At 41.5% G+C, this 26,050-nt stretch overlaps 1 protein-coding gene across 1 annotated transcript; it reads left to right on the top strand.

The window, feature by feature from the left end:
• Positions 1–842: 842 nt before the first annotated feature.
• Positions 843–5,761, top strand: cd248a (CD248 molecule, endosialin a). Its single transcript, XM_061912360.1, has one exon. The coding sequence runs from the start codon at positions 1,036–1,038 to the stop codon at positions 3,265–3,267; it is 2,232 nt and encodes a 743-aa protein (XP_061768344.1). The 5' UTR covers positions 843–1,035; the 3' UTR covers positions 3,268–5,761.
• Positions 5,762–26,050: the final 20,289 nt, after the last annotated feature.

Raw genomic sequence — 26,050 nt, 5'->3', positions numbered from 1 at the left:
TCAATTGTACGGAATATGTACTGTACTGTGCAATCTACTAACAAAAGTTTCAATCAATCAATCAATCCATGTCATATTTTGTACATTATATTTAATATTCAGTCCAGATTTACTGGTTCGTACCTTGTCTACCAAATGTTTACGCATGCCTGGCACACACATTTGTTACAACCTTAGATGCACTTTGACTTTTTCAGTCGACCTGAGCTCGCCCAGCGAGGCGCATTCTAAGCAGCTCAACTCCTGCTACCGGCCCCCTTCGCCGTTCCCGATTCCACAGGCGTTTCTCCCACAGAACTCTCCTTCGACACCCCCTGTTTGGAAACGCAAGTCTCCATTTCAGCACTCAGTCGTTGTTTTCACAGCGAAACCAGAGGCCCTCTTCCTCCTCACCGGCGACCTTGACAACTTTCCCTACTACCCCATCCCAGTCTGAGATTTATTACCAAGGAGCATTTAGTTGTTCGTGTGTGTTGTTTTTTTTTGCAGGAAATCTTCCGTGCCTAGAGTTGTGTGTGTTCTTAGGCTAGGAAAGCAGATGTGTGCGATCACAAAGATGACAAGAGCCCTGCATATTTTCCAAAGAGATATTTGCTTATTAAATAGAAATTGGTATATTCATAATGGCTGGTCTCAAGCAAAGAGAATAAAAATAATCAAATGTTGAATGCATGTGTGTGTGTCGGCCAGTGAATCAAACTATCCATGATCAGGATTTATGAAAACCATATGACATACTCCTTCACTTTGCTTCATCAACCCCCCTCCAAAAACATACACTCTCCTGCCCTCCCTCCTTGCTTTATTTCCCTCCCTCCCTCGCTCTTCCTCTCTCTCCCCCCTTCCCATCTTGGGACAATCTGCATGCAACTCCGGTGAGTTCAGATGTGTTCCTGCAGGGCAGACTGAGGAGCTCAATCTGACTTTTTTTCAGCACAAAAGTTCAAATGAAGGAAGAAAAGTTCACATAGACAAGACTCAGCAGCAAGAGCCTGGCAAGTGGAGCAAGAGGAGGTGAGAGAGGAACATCAAGACATGAGAATGGGCTCCCTGGTGAGTGGCACTACATCCACCCTCCTGACTTCCCTGCTGGCTTTCTTTTTGGGAGTTTCATCAATTTTAAGCGAGGAAATAAGGGAAACAGATGCACTGTGCAATGCCAATGGCTGCCTGGTGGTCTACTTTCAGAGAAAGACCTTTCTGGATTCTTGGAGGGCCTGCAAGGAGAAAGGTGGAAACCTTGCCACCCTGAAACGTCAGGTGGATGCCACTGCCATTGAAACACTTTTTCCTTCTCTGGATTTGCGACAATCACGCACCAAGGTCCAAGTATGGATCGGTCTGCAGCGGCAACCCCGCCAGTGCTCGTCCATACGGCCTCTTCGGGGTTTCTCTTGGACAACAGGGGACCAGGACACAGAATATACCAACTGGCAGAAAGAGTACTCGCCCAGCATGTGCTCAGTGCCCCGCTGCGTGGTTATGGGATACAACACTCAGGACCAGACTGATAACTTCAAATGGCTGGATGGGTCTTGCTCTGTCCCTGTGGATGGTTACGTTTGCCATTATTCCTACCAAGGAATGTGCCCTGCCTTGTGGAATGAAGGGGAAGGTAACGCCCTCTATGCCACACCATTTAACCTTCTAAGTTCCCTTCTGACCCACGCCCCGCTTGGATCAGTGGCGACCATGCCCTGCCAGACAAATCAGCAGTCAGTGCTCTGTCTGTTGAGGGAAGACGGTTCGGTGGGCTGGTCTATAGATCCTCCTCTCTGCTCCGAACATCCGGCATCACAAAACTGGTGCAATCAGAACAATGGCGGATGCGAGCATTTCTGTAAGCAAGGTGGCGCTCACTCCATCTGCGAGTGTGCTGAGGGCTACCGACTTGCAGAAGACAACCACAGCTGTGACCTCTATGACCCTTGTGAAGATGCCAACTGCGAATATGAGTGTGTGCCTTTTTCAGAACGGTACCGGTGCGCTTGTCCTGATGGCTACATGCTGGCTCCAGATGAACACGGTTGCCAGGATGTGGATGAATGTCTTCAGAGTCCATGTGAGCATCGTTGTGTCAACACTCTCGGGACATTCCAATGTGAATGTCAAGAGGGCCACCAACTAGACGATGTGGGTGCCTGCGAGGATATCGATGAGTGTCTGAGCGACCCTTGCGAGCACGCCTGTGAGAACACCGAGGGATCCTTCATCTGCCACTGCCATTTGGGATACTCTCCGCTACCTGAGGACACCAGTCGATGCCAAGACAATGACGAGTGCCAGATCCCGGGAACATGCCAGCAAATGTGTGTGAACTACGAGGGTGGATTTGAATGCTATTGCGAAGAAGGGTACGAACTTGTCATGTCCGATTCTTCCTCATGTCGGAAGATAGATAGCCAATCAACCGTCACCCACCAGCCACGGCCTGCATGGGATACTGACGACTATGAGTGGAATCCACAGCAGAGTCATACAGATTGGGTACCGGAGGTGGAGCAACCTATGGACTGGTTGACTGACACCCCCAAAGTTTGGGGTTCGGAGGTGATATGGGTGACCAGTGCTCCTCAAGAGGATCTTTTAAATGATTTTTCAGAAACACAGAAGGAAGATGTTGCCAATGGTGATGCTGACCAGTTGGACTTGGGGGAGAAACCTCAGTCTGAGTCCACCATCACCGCCAGCACCACACCCATCCCCACCATGACTGCCTTGTATGAAGATGAGGAGGAAGAGACCACTGCTCTCCCTTTTATTTCCACCTCGACAATCTCGGAGGGAGCTTGGAACTGGTGGGCTGGGTTCACAGCTTCTGACCAGAGCCGAGGAAATCCAGAGGATAAAATCACAGACTCTTACATGCTCACTAATTCCAGCTACCACAATCTGCCCCAGGAAGAAAAACACTCTGTCGGAGATTACCCTGCAAAGGCAGACAAAATGGGGGAGGAAGTGGACTCTCCTGCGACCCATTCACAAGTGGCTCCTACTCAGGTCAGCTCCTCTCAACCGCCCACGGTCAAGCACCTGGATTCTGTCCATGAGGACAGGGGGAAAAGTAGCACCTGGCTCCTGGTGGGCCTCTTAGTGCCAGTCTGCATCTTCATCGTGGTCATGGTGGTCCTGGGTATCATCTACTGTACTCGCTGTGCTGTGCAGCCCCGCAGTAAAACCAGGAGTGATTGCTACCATTGGATTTCTGGCGCTCATGACAAACAGGGTGCTGCTATCCCCTCTGCAGGGGTCAAGAACCATGTTTAAGTAGAATGGACCCCAAGTGACCTTCTCATAAACAGACTCTGAGGGAGCGTAAAACCATCCTGGACTCTATTGTTTAGTGTCCGTTCATTTGGGAGGTGAGAGACGCTGAAAACCGCTGAACTTGTTTTCTTTGATGATACTTGGATGTTGCATACACTGATCTCTTGACTGCTTGACTTCCCATTATTTCCCGATTGCTCTAAAAGACTGATGTTCATTTCACCATTCACACCTAACTAGACACTATGAATAATGGGCGAGCTCGCAAGAGCAGTAAATAAAATAGGCGCTTTTGCAAGTATTGTTTGAGCCAAAGTTTAAGTGTAAATAATGCTCTTTTTTTACAGTATTGCTTATTCATCATTTTGCAACTTTGCTTTTCACAGTACACCACGTATCGTCAGTGAAAATGACAGGAATGTGCTGAATTTCTATTTCAAAAGCAGTTCTCTGTTCATTTTTGGATTTCCCTTTAAAAAAAGGGAAATACACAAATATGCAACTTGCACGAGAGTGTTGGAAAGAACCTTGACTTTGGCCGTCCGTCATACTGTAACCAGAATTCTCTCTCCCAGCTCGGAATGTTTTTGAATCACAACCAGCTGTTTGAGGCTTCACGCTTGTTTGAAACCATTCAAAAAGACAATCACAAACTTGTAACATCTCCAGATCGGAAAAACTAATTATTACATGACAAGATAAGGCTTAATTTAGTGTTTGCCAATCAACCTATCCCCAGGTGCATGTTTTTGGAGGTGAGAGGAAGCAGGAGTACCCAGAGGGAACCACGAATGTGAATGTGAGTGTGAATGTTGTCTATCTGTGTTGGTCCTGCGACGAGGTGGCGACTTGTCCAGGGTGTACCCCGCCTTCCGCCCGAATGCTCCAGTGACACCCCGCAACTCCGAAAAGGACAAGTAGTGGAAAATGGATGGATGGATGGAAGGAAGATAAGGCTCATTCTGGAATTAGAGGAGATATTGCTTGGACATTTAAAAAAAACGTAATCTTTCCCAAATTTCTGTTATGTATTCAACAGTTATTGATAATTAACCAGATTGGCTTACCTCAGGCATCAAATTAATGGTTTTTGTTGTATGTCATTTTGTACACAGTGACAGGGTTTCAAATTTGTGGCAAAGTTAGTTTTTTCTTAATAGCAACTAACTACTCAGATACTTTTTATGATATTTAAAGTGGACAACCTTACCTGCGTATACTAGTAAACAGAAAACATTTTTCAATCCTCATAATTTACTTAATTGTGTTGCATGTGGGGCTTCACGGTGGCAGAGGGGTTAGTGCGTCTGCCTCACAATACGAAGGTCCTGCAGTCCTGGGTTCAAATCCAGGCTCGGGATCTTTCTGTGTGGAGTTTGCATGTTTTCCCCGTGAATGCGTGGGTTCCCTCCGGGTACTCCGGCTTCCTCCCACTTCCAAAGACATGTACCTGGGGATAGGTTGATTGGCAACACTAAATTGGCCCTAGTGTGTGAATGTGAGTGTGAATGTTGTCTATCTGTGTTGGCCCTGCGATGAGGTGGAGACTTGTCCAGGGTGTACCCCGCCTTCTGCCCGATTGTAGCTGAGATAGGCGCCAGCGCCCCCCGCGACCCCGAAAGGGAATAAGCGGTAGTAAATGGATGGATGGATGGTGTTGCATGTGGTTGCGTGAGGCATTGAACAATTAGGGCTGTAAAAACGAGTTCATTAATGCAGATTAACACATCAATATTATTGTTCTGTTCATTTTTTCAAACATAATTAACCCATCTGCTGCACTGAATGACTCAAAATCCATCAATATCTGACAATACATTGTTTTCCAAAGAGTACTGTCACAAATGTGCAGTGTTGCTCAAAAATGTTAATTATGTCTTCTTGTTCAAATACTTTTCGATTAAAAAAATAAAAATAAAAAATCCTTCCATTGTACCAAAAATATTGTCTGACAAGAAGAAAATTGTAAAGTATGCAAATGTCCACTTGATCCGAAAGTGACCTTCCCTTTATCTCAGAAAGCACATGTTAACAATGTACCTTTAGGTCCTGTTTAATTCAAAACATGACTTTATGCGAAATATGTAAATACTGTTAAGCCTCACCGATTCTTTGCAATAAAAATATATGCAAAATATCACTGAAATGCGGATTTTTAACCCATTTCTACAATTCTGAATACGATAGTACAATAAAGGACATTCTTATTGTATTGTTGCATGATTTTTTAAAAATCTTTGGACACATATGGTCATCCGAGATTTGGTCATAGGAAACATACACGTGGTACAATTTGCTCAACAACTGCATGCTTTAGTGTTTTGTACATGGATTATATGACACTGTATCGCTGAAATGGAAAATGTTCTCCAATTCTAAGATGACCAATGACCAGATGTTTTTTAGGACTCCACAGGTGATCACATGTACACATTCACAAATGAAATGAATCTATGTTGTATTAATTGACTGAATAAAATACTGTAATGAAAAATATTATCTGTTTTAAATACATCTTAGTGAAATGAAACATTATTATTGATTGCACACAGTCACTTCAATTTTCTCACTCACACTGTACACAGATAGCATTGATTAATAGCTGACAACTTTAATGCAACACATTCCCCAAAGTTTTGTGTTGCGTTGACTCATGCATGACTTTTGATGAAAAACAGCTTTTGGCTTTTAGAGGGGTTGGGAGAGTAGAGGTGGAGGTGGGGGTGGCGGGGTATTCAAGTAAGTTGTTTTGGGGGCCACATTTTCAGAAAAACTTGTCCCTTCACTTTTAGTCTTATTTGGCATATTCCTGAGAGCCAGCGTCCTCTACATTAGACTTATGATTTTGGTCTATTCATTTTGTCAGAATTACAGGAGCGCTGTATACAGTGTGAGTGTGTGTATGTGTGTGTATATATATATATATATATATATATATATATATATATATACATGATTATATATATATATATATATATATATATGATTATATATATACATATATATATGATTGTAAATATATATGTATATATTTATTTTTATATATATGTATTTTATATATACATATATGTATATATACATTTATATGTATATATATATATGATTGTATATATATACATATGTATGTATATATATATGTGATTGTATATATATACATATTTATGTATATATATATATATATATATATGGTATATATATATATATATATGGGTATATATATATATATATATATATATATATATATATATATATATATATATATATATATATATATATATATAAATGCTCAAACAAACTTTTTACAAAGTGATCGCTGCAGACACAAGCATACCCGATTGTATTCCGCAAGATGATGAAAGTGATATTTTTCCTTTGACGTAGTTTTGATTTTTCATAACTTTATTACCTATATGCACAACTTATTTCGGGAATCAAAGAAAGCTCTTTACTATCTCTCTAGTTGAACGGTTGGAACTCCAAAGAACAGAACAGCAATACGGCATTTTCTGCTCAAACTCTACACTCACTCTCACTTTTTATAATGTTACCCTCAAGTTGCTTGACCACAGTGTGAATCAAGCCACAAGAAGAAAACGATACACGACTCTGGTTTGTGTCGGCCTACTTCACCACTTGTGGTGACGCAGTGTATTACATCATTTTCACCCAGTGACACGTACCGGTCATACAGACACAGTGTAAACGCATCACTTTTTTCAACATGACAGAAAAACTAACCTTTTCATGTGGATGTATGTTAGGTTTTAAAGTAAGTCGAAACTCATAACTGAGTCTTACCAACGTTAACTCATATATCACTCACACTGTACACAGAATGCATGAGGGACATAAAATACCCAAACAGAAATATTACGTACAAAAATTGACCAAACAGGGAACAACTTATTATTTTTACCCTGTGGTTGCCTTGCTGGAACCACTTGCAAACTGTAAGGAGCATTATGAGACAGGTAGAGACAACGTGATAAGAATGAGACCACTATGCTGCTTTGTTAGCACCGTCCTTTTCATAGGGAAAATCCTTTCACATCTTAAAGGACACCATCTGTATCCTTGATGACGGCCTCGGCGTTCAAGCAGCTTAGACCAGGCATGCAGCCAATGTTGATTTCTCCACTGAGGTTTTTATGATGCCTGATTTCACTTCCCTTTTCTTTTCTTTGGTGCTCTGCCAACAGAAGAGTATTCCTCATGTTTGGGAGATGTAATGAAGGTGTAAGGTAAAACGGATTAAATACGACTACTACTTGTGTTACTTTGCCTATGCACTACTCTGCGTATGTATCAGACAATACATGTAACATTCTTTAAAGACCAATCAACTTTAGACTGAATTAACTATTTTGCTTGTACTTTAAACATGGTGAGCTACTCTCCACAAACCAACACATGACTTTACCTCTGATTTTACTAAATAAATACTGAGCCGTCCATCTTTGCATCATTACTCTGCATTCTGCATCAGTTTTTACACATTCATTGTAAAAGCATTCCACAAAAGAGGAGAAATATAAATTTAGAGGAAAATCTAATTTAAAACATCAATATGTTCATACAACACTTAAAACCTTTAGCATATCTGTATGTGGAATTAAATTATGGCCCGGAAAAGGGTGGCGTGCCATCTCCGGGTTGGGGAGGAGACCCTGCCCCAAGTGGAGGAGTTCAAGTACCTAGGAGTCTTGTTCACTAGTGAGGGAAGAGTGGATCGTGAGATCGACAGGCGGATCGGTGCGGTGTCTTCAGTAATGCGGACGTTGTACCGATCCATTGTGGTGAAGAAGGAGCTGAGCCGGAAGGCAAAGCTCTCAATTTACCGGTCGATCTACGTTCCCATCCTCACCTATGGTCATGAGCTTTGGGTCATGACCGAAAGGATAAGATCACGGGTACAAGCAGCCGAAATGAGTTTCCTCCGCCGTGTGGCGGGGCTCTCCCTTAGAGATAGGGTGAGAAGCTCTGCCATCCGGGAGGAACTCAAAGTAAAGCCGCTGCTCCTTCACATCGAGAGGAGCCAGATGAGGTGGTTCGGGCATCTGGTCAGGATGCCACCCGAACGCCTCCCTAGGGAGGTGTTTAGGGCACGTCCAACCGGTAGGAGGCCACGGGGAAAACCCAGGACACGTTGGGAAGACTATGTCTCCCGGCTGGCCTGGGAACGCCTCGGGATCCCCCGGGAAGAGCTGGACGAAGTGGCTGGGGAGAGGGAAGTCTGGGTTTCCCTGCTTAGGCTGTTGCCCCCGCGACCCGACCTCGGATAAGCGGAAGATGATGGATGGATGGATGGGTTAACCCAAGAAATCCAACAAAGAACCAATATGATTTACTTTAAGAGACTGTTCAAACTACAAGTGTTCACAAAGTACATAGAACAAGAATTATGATGAACATCTTAAACCCTTTTTTTTTTCTTTCGAGATAAATACTACTTATGTATTTAATATTTGTTTACCTACTATGGTACATTATTCATTCATTCACTGTTTTGTTACAGAGAACAAGGATACAGGATAAAATTGCTACGGAATGAAAATGGGTAGGATTAAACAAGCTCAGTTTCTTCCTACTCCTTTTCGGACGTGCTTTAATGAAACAACTGGAATATATCGTATGCATGTTCGATATAAACTGAAACTGAACTGAACTGAACAAAATAAGTAAACATGTTTTACAATTTTCAATAACCATAAAGTACACTGCAAAAAGTCTTTGTTCAAAAACAAGAAACAAAAATACAAAAATGAGGGGTATTTTATTTGAACTAAACACAATTATCTGCCTATAGAACAAGAAAATTTGGCTTGTCAAGACTTTTTAAAACAAGTAAAATTAGCTAACCTCAATGAACCCAAAAATACCTTCAAATAAGTATATTCTCACTAATAACAACTGTACTACTATACGAGTATGCATTTTCTATTGTTTCATTGAAAATAAAACAGCAATGTCCATTTGGTTGTCATCTGTTTTAATATGAGACACAATTGTGTCAAAGTCATGATTTTTTTTTTATGCCTGAAATAAGAAATTATTACTTTCAAAAAGGAGTTTTACACTTGTGAGTGTTGATGACACAGCTTTACAACAGTTTATATTCTAGTTTCAAGCATGTTCTACTCAATATAGGTCATAACATCTCAGCAACAAGCTGTAATATCTTACTGAGATCATTTAGGACCAAAACCCTTAAAACAAGTAAAACACTCTAACATAAAATCTGCTTAGTGAGAAGAATTATCTTATCAGATAGAAAATAAGCTAATATCACCCTTATTTGAGGTATTTGATTTTACTGAGATTTCAGTTTTTGCAGCGTACATGAGCTGGTCAGGGACAGGTAAAGGTTCAGGTCTGCTTCAGAGCTGTGGTTGCTGGAAACACAGCCAATCGGCATGTCGAAAATGAAGAAAAACAAATTAAATGTTATGAATTTGTAAATACAGAAGTACCTCAACTAACGAGCACCGTGTACCATGTACTACAAACAACTACAGTAGTTTTATGAAACAATGTAATAATACTGTTCTGTTGCGTTTTGGACGCATTTTGATGCGCGAGTTGTCACCCCCGGATGCTACAGGACTTCGGACAAGGCAGGATAGAAGGTAGGAGCTTGTTTAATATACAGAGTACAAAATAACACTTGACAAAAGGTAAAGCAAAGACGTGCCAACGCACGGGAAGCTAAATGCTAACAGTTAGCAAGGGTCGAGTTCAAAGTCCACTCGGGAACGACGTGCAGAGCGCACGCGAAGCTAAGATGAGACTTAGCAGAGTAAATACAAAGAAGAATTACCAACGCAACTGTTGCATAGAGCAAACAAAAGATCTTGACAGAACTCAGGCAGCAGGCGGGCTTAAGTAGTAAAACAATAATCAAAAACAGGTGTGCGACAGAAAGGCAGTGCTGGTGGAGCAGATGTAGTCGCCATGGTGATAGAAAAAAATCAGGAAGTGCACAAACAAACTCAAAAATCTAAACAACAAACGATGCGTGCAGCGGATCGCAACACTGTTCAGCCTTTACTTGGGGGAGCGCACCTTCCCAGGTGTCTCCTGTGAACTAAGAAATCGTTGTTTATGTTGCACGGAGACGTTTTTGAGTGACAGACCGCAGAGGTTTGAGCCGACAACAAGCTGTGCCGCCCAGTCCTGAAACTGAAACATGCCAAACACAGGGTTGCAGCCCCCCGCCCATTGGTAACTCTCCGTCGTCTGGTCTGGCCTGACTGGCAGGACAATGGCTTGTTTCTCTGATTCAGTCGTCCGCTTCTTCTCCTTCGTGCTAATTGTCTCAGCTCCGGTGGTTGGAGGGCAGGATTGTGTCAATCTCTCGCACGTACGCTCCCACCTCTGTGTTATTTGCTCTGTTTTTTTTCCTCGCGAACAGGTGCCCAAGAGACACTCACTCCAGCGAATCGCCAGCACAGCTGATGACCGTGCACCCCGCATTTTTTCCCCCCCCAAACCTCGCTTCATTAACGACGATTAAATTTGTACTTGTTGTATAAACTGTTCAATATGAACCAGTAAGTCCATAGCCCCTGTCCTGTATGTTACGTCCATTTCAAGATAAAAAAAACATAATTTGTTTTTATTTGTTTATTTGAAGGACAATGTGCAGCTACATTAAGAAGATGGCTGCACCAGATTTAGCACCATGCTAATTTCCGTATGTAGTCTTTTTATGGTGCATCTAACATCCACAATTAAATCACAGTAATGCGGACATTGTACCGATCCGTTGTGGTGAAGAAGGAGCTGAGCCGGAAGGCAAAGCTCTCAATTTACCGGTCGATCTACGTTCCCATCCTCACCTATGGTCATGAGCTTTGGGTCATGACCGAAAGGATAAGATCACGGGTACAAGCGGCCGAAATGAGTTTCCTCCGCCGTGTGACAGGTCTCTCCCTTAGAGATAGGGTGAGAAGCTCTGCCATCCGGGAGGGACTCAAAGTAAAGCCGCTGCTCCTCCACATCGAGAGGAGCCAGATGAGGTGGTTCGGGCATCTGGTCAGGATGCCACCCGAACGCCTCCCTAGGGAGGTGTTTAGGGCACGTCCAACCGGTAGGAGGCCACGGGGAAAACCCAGGAGACGTTGGGAAGACTATGTCTCCCGGCTGGCCTGGGAACGCCTCGGGATCCCCCGGGAAGAGCTAGACGAAGTGGCTGGAGATAGGGAAGTCTGGGCTTCCCTGCTTAGGCTGTTGCCCCCGCGACCCGACCTCGGATAAGCGGAAGATGATGGATGGATGGATGGATGTTCAGCAATGTTTAGAGTTAGATGGCTACAATTTTTCTTTGGTTCTCATTTTGCACCATAGCTTTGACCTATTTTTGAGTGACAGTCACGTGTTTAACGTGATTAGCGTGGTGTTCCCCAGTGCTAGGTTATTCGTGAATCCCAATAACATGGCGTATTTTGACTCAAACGCACGTGCATACTTCCATAGGCGCTGATCTTGGTTGCTTTGTTGGGTCTGCTTCTGTCTCTGACCATGCTCCCTCCTCCCCAGCAGACGATGGCGTGGAACACCGCAGAGGCCACCACAGTGGATATGTTTATTTTACTTTTTATTCATAGCTGTATGTAGAAGTGTCTGCTTGTATCTGCTGCTTTAATGTCTTTAATGTCCTCTGTGTTCTTTGATGTTTGATGTTTCCCTCTTACACACATGGAAGAGGGATGTGTACCTTGGTTATGAGTTGTTTTTAAACATTTTTTATTTATTTGTTTTTTTCCCTTGGCCTCAGTCTGCACCTCCTCTCCAGGGCCCAGGCAAAGACCGATTTTTTAAATTGTATTTTAATCTTCTATTTTTTTCTCCCCCCCTCCCCCCCTTTGTTTACCTTTATCTCATCTTTTTTGTAAGGGGCGCTGGAAGCCGGCAGACCCGTCAGCAATCCTGTTCTGTCTCCTTGTAATGTTTGTCTAAACTTGAATGGGATTGTGCTGAAAATTTTAATTTTCCTGAAGGAACTCTCCTGACGGAATAAATAAAGTACTATCTAATCTAATCTAATCTAATCTACATTTCTGCCAGTGGTTGCTCGGACGGCCGGTAAATCTGACGCTACATTTCTGAGCGTGCGCAGATTTTGCATGGTGGTGATAAAGAATTTACCACGTGGGTGTTCGGCATTGTGATTGGCGCCTATGCATACTTTGACGGCGGTTATTGTACTATTTCTCGTTATATATGTCGTTTTGAAGGTGTCTGCGCAGTGCAATTCAACATTTGTGTTTAGCAACTAGTTCGGGGGTCGGCAACCAACGGCTCTCGAGCCTTATGCGGCTCTTTAGTGCCATTCTAGTGGCTCCCTGGAGCATTTTTAAAAAAGGATTGAAAATGGAAAAAGATGGGGAAATTTTTTTTGTTTTTTTTTAGTATGTTTTTTGTTTGAGGACCAAGATGACACAAACCATCCCAATTGTTAAAAAGCCCAGTGTTTAATATGTTTGTGTGCATGCATCACTGATGAGAGTATTTGGTGAACATCGTTTTTTTTCTACTAATTTTAACGGTTCTTGAGCTCACCATAGTGTGGACTGTGACGCAACAGTTTGTTTACATGTAAAATCTTCCACTCCTCCTTCGTCTCATTTTGTCCACCAAACATTTTATGCTGTACATGAATGCACAAAGGTGAGCTTTGTTGATGTTATTGACTTGTGTGGTGTGCTAATCAGGCATATTTGGTCAGTGCATGACTGCAAGCTAATCAATGTTAACATGCTATAATTTAGGTTTGCATGCCTCGTGACACATTATCTCTATGTATTATTGGCTGCATTTCAGATAGTTGTTTGTGTGCCATGTTGTTCCAGACCACAGTAAGCTTTGCCGAACTTGCCAAAGATTGTGATAAATCCATTAGAAGAAGACAGCCTGCCGTTTCCTTTAACTTGGACACACACATCTATACCTTTGGCCATTAAAGGCCAGTAATATCCAGGAGTTATCTCACCTTCTGAGTAGCCTCTAATTTACTAAAGGTTTTTAATGTTGTAAAAATGTGTAGAATGAATATTACATTTCAACATTTCTGTCAACAAAGTATTTCTTCAGCCTACGACACAGTCATTTTGATAGTAGGCTATTAGAGATAATATAGACACTCACGTCATGTGTTGCCTTCATTGTAAGACTTATAAATGGCTTTTAATTTTTAGCGTCTGCAGACGGATTTGTTTTTTGTATTTTTGGTCCAATATGGCTTTTTCAACGTTTTGGGTTGCCGACACCTGGACTAGTTGTATCCTTGACTGACGAAAGAGGCTTCGTCCCTATGGCCATCACCTGTTTGTTGTTTTCCTGAAGTGTCGCGGTTACATGTTCACTGCTTGCAGTGCACACGGGAGCACATCTGTGGGACCTTGAGGGGTCGTCTATTGTAGATTACTCACCAAACCCGCTGGTTTACCGTGCTTAAATACCCGCCGCTAAACTGCGTGAAGACTATGGTGGAGTTAGACAGGTGCAGTTCTTAATAGGCAAGCATAGATAGGAGGTTACTCAGGTATGTTGTAATTTGTTGTCCACTGTTTAACACAGTGTTTTTCAACCTCTGTGCTGCGGCACACTAGTGTGATATTGTCTGGTGTGTCTTGAGAAATTATGCAACTTCACCTAATTGTTCTCAAAAATATTTTTGGAAAATCAATAATTATAATCTGCAAATAATGTGCCGTTGCCTATTGTCTGTGCTGTGCAAAATTCAGCAGAGTAGCCACGTAATACTCCATGTCAGTAGGTGGCAGCAGGTAGATAATTGCTTTGTAAATGTCGGGTGGGACGAGGATGGTTTTTTGTGATCCCAATATGCAGACCAGAGCGGGAGGCAGTGTGCAGGTAAAAAGGTATGTAATGCTTAAACCAAAAAAGAACAGAAAGGGAAAGAAAAAGGCATTGGCTATGCAAAACTAAAGTAAAACTTGCTACAAAGTAAACAGAAAAAGAATGCCGGACGACAGCAAAAACTTACGGCATCCACAAAGTACATCTGTACATGACATGACAATCAACAATGTCCACACAAAGAAGAATAGCAACAACGTAAATAGCCTTGCTTGCTAACACAAAACACGGAAGGAAACTGCTGCAGGAAAACACCAACAAAACAGGAAGGGCCACCAAAATAAGAGCGCAAGACAAGAACTAAAGCACTACACACAGGAAAACACCCAAAAACTCAAAATAAGGCACAAAGACCTGGTGCAGTTTCATTTTTTAACGTTTTTTTGCTAGTGGTGTGAAAAAAATGTGCCTCGCCTCAAAAAAGGTTGAAAAACACTGGTTTAGCAAACAACTTTACTGCACTGTGTATTTCTTGTTTGCTATGTGTTTGCTGTGGCTCATTTAAAATAAATAATAGCTTTTGGCCAGCTGAGGCTTTACTTTGTCGTTTGTACTCATTTTTGCGGTCTTTTTGGTACACTGCGTGTTTTTTGGCCTCATGGAGTTTAATTTAGAATACTTTTTTGCTCAGCCGAGTCTTATAAAAACTTGATAGATGCACTAAAGCTAATCTGTTCTCTACTGCTTCTCACTATAAACTACCGTTCTCTAAATAATATAAAAAGCAGGATGTTAAACATGCAATGCAGACTGCTCTAGCTGAGGAGAATATTCTTCTTCCATTTTGCGCTGTTTCCCGCCACCGCTTGACCCAGTAAATCAGCGCTAGAAGTGGAGATGCGATGTATAAGATTTAAAGAAAAGGAACTACAGCATGAGTTTTAGCTGCCTAAGTTGGATATGGAGGCATATGTCCCACCTCTCTCTCACCTGTGTCTAGTCGTGATTATGACAAGGTAATGGATGAAGCCTGCAGTGTTCAGGTCATATTAACTTGTTACAGAAGCTTATTGGCAAAATTCTCCAATTTTAAAAAGCAGACGGGCAAAGTTTTGTTGAGTTTGGGCGTGAAAAAATAGCACTTTTTGATTGCTGGTGCCATGCACAAGATTAAAGGCCTACTGAAATTTGATTTTCTTATTCAAACGGGGATAGCAGGTCCTTTCTATGTGTCATACATGATCATTTCGCGATATTGTCATATTTTTGCTGAAAGGATTTAGTAGAGAACATCGACAATAAAGTTCGCAACTTTTGGTCGCTAATAAAAAAAAACCTTGCCTTTACTGGAAGTAGCAGACGAAGACGTCACCGGTGTGAGGGCTCCTAACATCCTCACATTGTTTATAATGTGAGCCTCCACCAGCAAGAGCTATTCGGACCGAGAAAGCGATAATTTCCCCATTAATTTGAGCGAGGATGAAAGATTTGTGGATGAGGAAATTTAGAGTGAAGGCCTAGGAAAAAAATAATACTAATAAAATAAAAAAGGCGAGGGCAGGTGAGAGCGATTCAGATGTTTTTAGACACATTTACTTGGATAATTCTGGGAAATCCCTTATCTGCCTATTGTGTTGCTAGTGTTTTAGAGAGTTAAAGAGTACCTTAAAGTCGGAGGGGTTTGGCCATGGGTGTTTTGACGCCAGAGTCTCTGAGAGAAGTCACGGCAGAAGAAGGACGCTGGCTCCGCTGATCTCCGGTAAGAGGCGACCTATTTCCACAATTTTCTCACCGAAAACTGCTGGTTGACATGTAGTCGTGATCCATGTGAGCTTGACCGCTCTGATCCATAGTAAAGCTTCACCTCCAGGAACTTTAAACTAGGAAACACCGTGTGTTTGTGTGGCTAAAGGCTAAAGCTTCCCACCTACATCTCTCTACTTTGACTTCTCCATTATTAATTGAACAAATTGCAAAAGATTCAGCAACACAGATTACTGTGTAATTATGCGGTGAAAAGAGACCACTTCTAGCCGTGAGTTGTGCTGAGTTAATATGTCCCCTCCAAACAATAACGTCACAAACACGCGTCATCATTCCGCGACGTTTTCAACAGGAAACTCCGCGGGAAATTTAAAATTGTAATTTAGTAAACTAAACCGCCCGTATTGGTATGTGTTGCAATGTTAATATTTCATCATTGATATATAAACTATCAGACTGTGTGGTCGGTAGTAGTGGGTTTCAGTAGGCCTTTAAAGTTAAAGTTACAGTACCACTAATAGTCACACACACACATGGTATGGTGAAATTACCCTCTGCATTTGACCCGTCCCCTTATTCCACCTCCTGGGAGGTGACGGGAGAAGTGAGCAGCAGCGGTGGCCGCGCTCGGGAATCATTTTGGTGATTTAACCCCCAATTCAAACCTTTGATGCTGAGAGCATGACTCAGCATTGGAGATATCCGATAATGGCTTTTTTGCCGATATCCAATATTCCGATATTGTCCAACTCTTAATTACCGATTCCAATACCAACCGATACCGATATATACAGTTGTGAAATTAACACATTATTATGCCTAATTTTCTTTTGATGCCCCGCTGAATGCATTAAACAATGTAACAAGGTTTTCCAAAATAAATCAACTCAAGTTATGAAAAAAATGCCAACATGGCACTGCCATATTTATTATTGAAGTGACAAAGTGCATTATTTTTTATAACTTCCCTCAAAACAGCAGCTTGGAATTTGGGACATGCTCTCTTTCTGAGAGAGCATGAGGAGTTTGCGGTGGGAGGGGTTTTGAGGGGGGTGGGGGGGGGGGGGGCGTGTATATTGTAGCGTCTCGGAAGAGTTAGTGCTGCAAGGGTTTATGGGTATTTGTTCTGTTGTGTTTATGGCGTGGGGAGGGTCGCACTAATATACAACAAAAAATTTAACCTTAGTCCTAACCTAAATAATAAATATACATTGTTTGAGGTGCTTACTATGAGGTCCGACACACCGCTGCCTCTATACCTGGCTGTTATCTACCGCCCCCCTGAGCCCTATTCAGACTTTATCAGTGAATTCTCAGAGTTCGTTGCTGATCTAGTGAAGCACACCGATAATATAATTATAATGGGGGACTTTAATATCCATATGAATATCCCATCGGAACCACCGTGCGTGGCGCTCCAGACTATAATTGATAGATGTGGTCTTACACAAATAATAAATGAACCCACGCATCGCAACGGTAATGCGATAGACCTAGTGCTTGTCAGGGGTATCACCATTTCCATAGTTATGATACTCCTGTATACTAAAGTAATGTCCGATCATTACCTTATAAAATTCGAAGTTCAGACTCATGTTCGGCAAGCTAATAATAATAATAGTAATAACTGCTGTAGCAGCCGCAACATTATTGCTGCCACTACGACGACTCTTGCTGGCCTACTGCCCTCGGTAATGGCACTATTGCCAAATTATGTGGGCTCTATTGATAACCTCACTAACAACTTTAACGATGCCCTGCGCGAAACCATTGATAGTATAGCACCGCTGAAGTTAAAAAAGGCTCCAAAAAGGCGTACCTCATGGTTTACAGAAGAAACTAAAGCTCATAAATTATCATGTAGAAAGCTGGAACGCAAATGGCGCGCAACTAAACTTGAGGTTTTCCATCAAGCCTGGAGTGATAGTTTAATGACTTATAAACTCATGCTTACCTTAGCTATGGTGGAAAATAAGTATTTTGTCAACCATTCAAAGCTCTCACTGATGGAAGGAGGTTTTGGCTCAAAATCTCACGATACATGGCCCCATTCATTCTTTCCTTAACACGGATCAATCGTCCTGCCCCCTTAGCAAAAAAACAGCCCCAAAGCATGATGTTTCCACCCCCATGCTTCACAGTAGTTATGGAGTTCTTGGAATGCAACTCAGTATTCTTTTTCCTCCAAACACGACGAGTTGAGTTTATACCAAAATGGATACATGGATGATACAGCAGAGGATTGGGAGAATGTCATGTGGTCAGATGAAACCAAAATAGAACTTTTTGGTATAAACTCAACTTGTCGTGTTTGGAGGAAGAAGAATACTGAGTTGCATCCCAAGAACACCCCACCTACTGTGAAGCATGGAGGTGGAAACATCATGCTTTGGGGCTGTTTTTCTGCTAAGGGGACAGGACGATTGATCCGTGTTAAGGAAAGAATGAATGGGGCCATGTATCGTGAGATTTTGAGCCAAAACCTCCTTCTATCAGTGAGAGCTTTGAATGGTTGACCAAATACTTATTTTCCACCATAATTTACAAATAAATTCTTTAAAATTCCTACAATGTGAATTCCTGGATTTTTTTTCGCATTCTGTCTCTCACAGTTGAAGTGTACCTATGAGGAAAATTACAGACCTCTGTCATCATTTTAAGTGGGAGAACTTGCAAAATCAGTGGCTGACTAAATACTTTTTTGCCCCACTGTATGTGTGTGTATATATATATATATATATGAAGTGTGTGACTAAACCAAAGGTATACAGTGTGACTATGTGTCGCAAGTATATGAGGAGTGTTACCAGGTGGTGTTGAAGGTGCGTGTTGAGAGCGGTGCGGAAGTCTAGAAAGGGCAAGGCAGGCTCTGAGGTCCAGGGACAGGCAGGAAATCGATCAGACACTAAAGCGAGGCATCGTGGTCCAACGGCAGGCGTGAGGTCGAGATCCAGGAATGCAGCAGAGAGGATCCAGGGAGACGAGACACACTTCTCGAAACCAGGGGAGGACGAAGGCTTGCTGGATGACACAGGACAAGATACAATGAGCATGACGGAGGGGAAACAAAAAGAGCGAATACGCACATGACCGAAGAAGCGAGAGACGTGGGAGGCTTACTGTACAAGTACAAGTAGCTATGTTCTGGCACTGGAATGCAGGACACGCTAAATTATGAAGGCAGGAGACTAATTAGTGTCAGGTGTGTTGATGAGGCGCGACTGCAGCAGGAGATTAACGCCCGTGGGCATGTCTCGAGGTGCACTCCGCGGAGCACACAGCAGAGTGAGAGGAGGCAGGTATTTGAACCGTAACAACTAGTTCCACATTCTTTTAAAAGTGAGTGTGCGCATCTGGTTATGTACTCCCCCTTTTTTATATCAAGGGTGCTGTCTCACTGTCTTATAGCAATGAAAAAAATCCTAGCTCCTATTTTACATGATACTGTGGCCTCCAGGTCTATCATTCTTAGTGATGTGTTGCCTCTTTCACATACTGTGAAATCTTTAAAATGTAACAAAGTGGTGCAGCGCTATAAGGTGATATTTGCTAGATTACCCATGCACTCTCTTTAGCTCGAGTCGGAGTTGGTGTCTAGTCCTGTTTCGTTGGCCGTTTGTCCTGCTTTTCCTATTAAAGGTATTGACGTCCTCTTAGGGAATTATTTGACTGGAGGAAAAAATCGTAGGTAATCCTGAGGTTACTATGTACGCTATGGGCCCAAAAACCCTGATTATTTGCAGATGAAATTTCCCACCATATGTGTGCTGTCACGCATGCACATGCAATCGCTAAAGCTAACCTTTCAGATCGGTGCGAGGGGTCAGAGGATAGTTTTATGGCAAATCTTGCAAGAAACACCCATTCTAAGGTTAGAGGGCAAAACAGCCAGGTAGGAAAAAAGTCACAAAGGCCAGGGTTTTCCCGACATGTAACTGATTGTGACGCACTGCCATGGCAAGATCAATCAATCAATCAATGTTTATTTATATAGCCCCAAATCACAAATGTCTCAAAGGACTGCACAAATCATTACGACTACAACATCCTCGGAAGAACCCACAAAAGGGCAAGGAAAACTCACACCCAGTGGGCAGGGAGAATTCACATTCAGTGGGACGCCAGTGACAATGCTGACTATGAGAAACCTTGGAAAGGACCTCAGATGTGGGCAACCCCCCCCCCCCTCTAGGGGACCGAAAGCAATGGATGTCGAGCGGGTCTAACATGATACTGTGAAAGTTCAATCCATAGTGGCTCCAAGACAGCAGTGAGAGTCCCGTCCACAGGAAACCATCTCAAGCGGATCAGCAGCGTAGAGATGTCCCCAACCGATACAGGCGAGCGGTCCATCCTGGGTCCCGACGAGCGGTCCATCCTGGGTCTCGACTCTGGACAGTCAGTACTTCATCCATGGTCATCGGACCGGACCCCCTCCACAAGGGAGGGGGGGACATAGGAGAAAGAAAAGAAGCGGCAGATCAACTGGTCTAAAAAGGAGGTCTATTTAAAGGCTAGAGTATACAGAAGAGTTTTAAGATGAGACTTAAATGCTTCTACTGAGGTAGCATCTCGAACTGTTACCGGGAGGGCATTCCAGAGTACTGGAGCCCGAACGGAAAACGCTCTATAGCCCGCAGACTTTTTTTGAGCTCTAGGAATCACTAATAAGCCGGAGTCTTTTGAACGCAGATTTCTTGCCGGGACATACGGTACAATACAATCGGCAAGATAGGCTGGAGCTAGACCGTGTAGTATTTTATACGTAAGTAGTAAAACCTTAAAGTCACATCTTAAGTGCACAGGAAGCCAGTGCAGGTGAGCCAGTACAGGCGTAATATGATCAAACTTTCTTGTTCTTGTCAAAAATCTAGCAGCCGCATTTTGTACCAACTGTAATCTTTTAATGCTAGACATGGGGAGACCCGAAAATAATACGTTACAGTAATCGAGACGAGACGTAACAAACGCATGGATAATGATCTCGGCGTCTTTAGTGGACAAAATGGAGCGAATTTTTGCGATATTACGGAGATGAAAGAAGGCCGTTTTAGTAACGCTTTTAATGTGTGACTCAAAGGAGAGAGTTGGGTCGAAGATAATACCCAGATTTTTTACAGAGTCACCTTGTTTTATTATTTGGTTGTCAAATGTTAAAGTTGTATTATTAAATAGAGGTCGGTGTCTAGCAGGACCGATAATCAGCATTTCCGTTTTTTTGGCATTAAGTTGCAAAAAGTTAGCGGACATCCATTGTTTAATTTCATTAAGACACGCTTCCAACTGACTACAGTCCGGCATGTTGGTCAGCTTTAGGGGCATGTAAAGTTGGGTGTCATCAGCATAACAGTGAAAGCTAATACCGTATTTGCGTATGACGTCACCTAGCGGCAGCATGTAGATGCTGAAGAGTACAGGGCCAAGGACCGAACCCTGGGGAACTCCACACGTTACCTTAACATAGTCCGAGGTCACACTGTTATAGGAGACGCACTGCATCCTATCAGTAAGATAAGAGTTAAACCATGACAGGGCTGAGTCTGACATACCAATTCGTATTTTGATACGCTCTAATAAAATATTATGATCGACGGTATCGAAAGCAGCGCTAAGATCGAGGAGCAGCAACATAGATGACGCATCAGAGTCCATCGTTAGCAATAGATCATTAGTCAGTTTTGCGAGGGCTGTCTCAGTCGAGTGATTTGCCCTGAAACCGGATTGAAAGGTTTCACATAGATTGTTAAACGCTAAGTGCTCATTTAGCTGCTCTGCAACAATTTTTTCGAGGATTTTCGAAATAAAGGGAAGGTGAGACACCGGTCGGTAGTTTACCATGAGGTCAGGATCGAGGTTAGGTCTTTTAAGAAGAGGATGAATAACCGCTTTTTTGAATGCAACGGGAACAGTGCCCGAGGAAAGTGATAAGTTTATAATATTTAGCACTGATGGACCTAATAATACAAAAAGCTCCTTGATAAGTTTCCCAGGAAGTGGGTCAAGTAAACATGTTGTTTGTTTTATTCCATTTACACGTTGTAACAATCCTTCTAATGTTATTTCATCAAAACGAGAGAAACTATTTTGGATATTTGCAGTATCCGCCGTATATACAATCGTATCTGTGTTACTATAACCCCGTTGTAGCTGGGACGCATTGTCTTTAATCTCCTTTCTAATAAGTTCAATTTTCTTATTAAAGAACTTCATAAAGTCATCTGCCGAATGGGTGGAGCTACTGGAAGGAGTCCCTTGTTGGGTTAGCGATGCTACTGTACTAAACAAAAATTTTGGATCGTTTTTATTAATGCGGATGAGATTTGAGTAATAATTAGTTTTAGCTAAGGTAAGCATGCGTTTATAAGTTATTAAACTATCACTCCATGCTTGATGGTGCACCTCAAGTTTAGTCGTGCGCCATTTGCGTTCCAGCTTTCTACATAATAATTTCTGAGCTCTAGTTTCTTCAGTAAACCACGGGGTGCGCTTTTTTGGAGCCTTTTTTAACTTCAGCGGTGCTATACTATCAATGGTTTCGCGCAGGGCGTTGTTAAAGTTGTTAGTGAGGTTATCAATAGAGCCCACATAAAGACAATATAACATACATCCATAAACGTTGATGCATATGCAAAAGTGCAATATATTTATCCGTACAGTAATCTATTTATTTATAACTGCCCCTTATTGATTTTTATCCTGCACTACCAGAGGTGGGTGGTAACGCGCTACATTTACTCCGTTACATCTACTTGAGTAACTTTTGGGATAAATTGTACTTCTAAGAGTAATTTTAATGCAACATACTTTTACTTGAGTATATTTATAGAGAAGAAACGCTACTTTTATTCCGCTCCATTTATCTACATTCAGCTCACTACTCACTACTGATTTTTATCAATCTGTTAATGCATGCTTTGTTTGTTTTGGTTGTCAAACAGACCTTCAAAGTAGGATCTATAACATGCCTGCGTTTCACCAATCAAATGCAGCCACTGGTGACGTTTGACTTCGTTTCACCAATCAAATGCAGTCACTGGTGACGTTTGACTCCCTTTCACCAATCAAACAGAGCCAGGCGGTCACATGATTAACTGCACACTTTTTTTGAAAATAAACCTTTATTTATAAAGTTCAACATTTACAAACAGTTGAAAATAATAATCAAAGTAAGTACAAAAACAGTATAAAAAACGTACAAAACAGCGCCAGGGGGTTGTAAAGTCAAAGTAACTAAAATAGAATGCAAAAAAAATGATATATATAAAATAAAGAAAGTGCAAAGCCATAGGCTCACTCAATCTCAGTAAATAACTTAAATTTGGAACACAGCATCATCGTTTTCACAACTTTTTGGTTGTTAGAGGTACAGTGTTTTAATGTGGTGTTCTAAATCTTTTTTAAAGGCAAAAAACTCAAGTCGGGTATTGAGAAACTTACATTTATGAATATAAAACTTAGCCAATAGTATAATGAGGGAGCCAAGGTAAAAAAAATGTTTCATTACAGTGTTAAACCAAATATATATTATTTAATATATATTATTGTTTTAGTTGCTTAAGAGATATTCTTTACTCTGAATTTTTTCATTGCTATTTTTATGTTTTTGTGCATTACTTGTTGCCGTCATCATTAAACGAACAGGTTACTCATCCGTTACTCAGTACTTGAGTAGTTTTTTCATAACATACTTTTTACTTTTACTCAAGTAAATATTTTGGTGACTACTCCTTACTTTTACTTGAGTAAGACCTCTCTAAAGTAACAGTACTCTTACTTGAGTACAATTTCTGGCTACTCTACCCACCTCTGTGCACTACCATGAGCTAATGCAACGATATTTGTTCTTATCTGTACTGTAAAGTTCAAATTTGAATGACAAAAAAAAGGAAGTCTAAGTCTAGTCCAAGTCTGTTTGTGGAAAATAGCAACAAAACGTCCCAATTTTTTTTTACATCTCTAATTCAAAAGACTGTGTACATATTTGGCAAACTAAATTGTAACATTCAGGGAGGAAAGGATAAAGCACAGCCTGTTACCTTTTACAATTATCAACAATTTAAATTACATTCATGCACCCTGCTGGGCTGCCAAGCCTCGCTTATTAGCAACAATATAATTTATACTTTAATATTTTGTTAAAAAAAACTGTTCCATAAGAACCAGTAAGTCCATAGCGTCTGTCCTTTGTGTTACACCTACCTTTTAAGACTGAAAAGACAGTAAAATAATTGTTGAGGGCTTGATTGCTAAATTATATTATGAAAAAACACGGGTACCGCAACACATACTTAAACTGACGGCGAAAATGCTCGTAACTCAAACCATGCCCGCAAATTAAAGTGGAACTCCACTTTTTTTTTAGAATTGTGCTTATCGCTTACAATCATTATGAAAGACAAGGAGACAAAAGTGTTTTTTTTTTTGCTTTTTCACATATAAAAAACAGCTCATTCTAGGTGGCTAGCAATGCAGCGAATGAGAGCAATCAATTCTACCTCTAAATCACTTTAAAAATGCATTCAAAATAAAACAATGCTTCATTTACTTTCCTTAACCTATATAATAACCAAGCTGTTGCAACATTATTTTTGTAAGAGCGAACACTGAGGAACTTTTTTTCTAGCGTAGAAACACATCGGCGTGCTTTGGTATTAGCCGTAAAAGCTAACTATGGCAAGAGATAAGATAGTTTCTACAACAACACGAAACGTGTTTGAGTTTGTAATGCAAAACACTCCGATACAACACCAATTTGTACCGACGAAAAAACATGAACAATCATGTTACAGTGTCTGTAAAGTATTAGCCCACATTTCACGTTTTGTTTGTACACAGCTGCGCTAGTCAGACAGTGTATGTAGTTGTAGTATAACATGTGTTGCGTGTACCATGGTCGATATTATAGTGACTTACTCGACGGACAGTTGTCCGTCTGGTGCAGCTGGCCAGGGACATTTCCTGTTGATTTTGGGTAAGCATTCCATTTATGTCAACAAAGCTTGGCTCCAAATTCCATATTTATAACATCAAAATCGCTTTTACCTCACTCTCCCGGCTTCCGTCTGCTCCAGCGTCTCATTCTTCCTCCGTGCTCACTTCTATAAGCAGCAGTATATTTATCTTCAAAAGTGTAAGGTTGTATATCCTCATTTGTCCAAAAATGGTCATTTTCGATGTCTGTTAGTGTTTTTTAATCTGCCAGGATTAGAAAACACACTCGTGTTTGATTCCGGAAGTAGAAACACACATGTTGCAAGAAGTCAGACGTAGGCTGCTATAGAAACAGAAATCAATGCGTTGAATAAATCAGTCCTGGAAATTGTTAAAATGACCAAAATACAGTAAATATTGAAAACATTACATATTGTTATGAACTTCTCTGTTATTTCAAATTACAAAACCCAAATCCTGTGAGGTTGGAATGTTGTGTAAATTGTAAATGGAAACAGAATACTATGATTTGTAAATCATTTTCAACCTATGTTCAATTGAATAGACTGCAAAGACAAGATACTTAACAGTTCAAAATAGAAAAACTGTTATTTTTTGCAAATGTTAGCTCATTTGGAATTTGGTGCCTGCAACATGTTTCAAAAAAGGTGGCAGAAGTGGAAAAAATACTGAGAAAGTTGAGGAATGCTCATTAAACACTTATTTGGAACATCCCAAGGTCAAGAGGCTAATTGGGAACAGGTGGGTGCCAAGAATGGATATAAGAGCAGCTTCCATTGATTGATTGATTGATTGATACTTTTATTAGTAGATTGCACAGTACAGTACATATTCCGTACAATTGACCACTAAATGGTAACACTCGAATAAGTTTTTCAACTTGTTTAAGTCGGGGTCCACGTTAATCAATTCATGAAATGCTCAATCATTTACAAACAGGGATGGAGCGAGGGTCACCACTTTGTGGACAAATGCACGAGCAAACAGTTCAACTATTGCAAGTAATTTAGGGGATTTCACCATCTACGGTCCGTAATATCGTCAAAAGGTTCAGAGAATCTGGAAAAATTACTGCACGTAAGCAGCAAGGCCGAAAACCAACACTGAGGGAATGCCCGTGACCTTCAATCCCTCAGGCGGTACTGCATCAAAAACCAACATCAATGTGTAATAGATATCACCACATGGGCTCAGGAACACTTCAGAAAACCACTTTCAGTAACTACAGTTTGTCGCTACATCTCTA

This window comes from Nerophis ophidion, linkage group LG10 (genome assembly GCF_033978795.1).
Source record: "Nerophis ophidion isolate RoL-2023_Sa linkage group LG10, RoL_Noph_v1.0, whole genome shotgun sequence".
NCBI lineage: Eukaryota > Metazoa > Chordata > Actinopteri > Syngnathiformes > Syngnathidae > Nerophis > Nerophis ophidion.
Note: the sequence above shows the minus strand (reverse complement) of the source record. Positions and strands in the feature narration are given on the sequence as shown.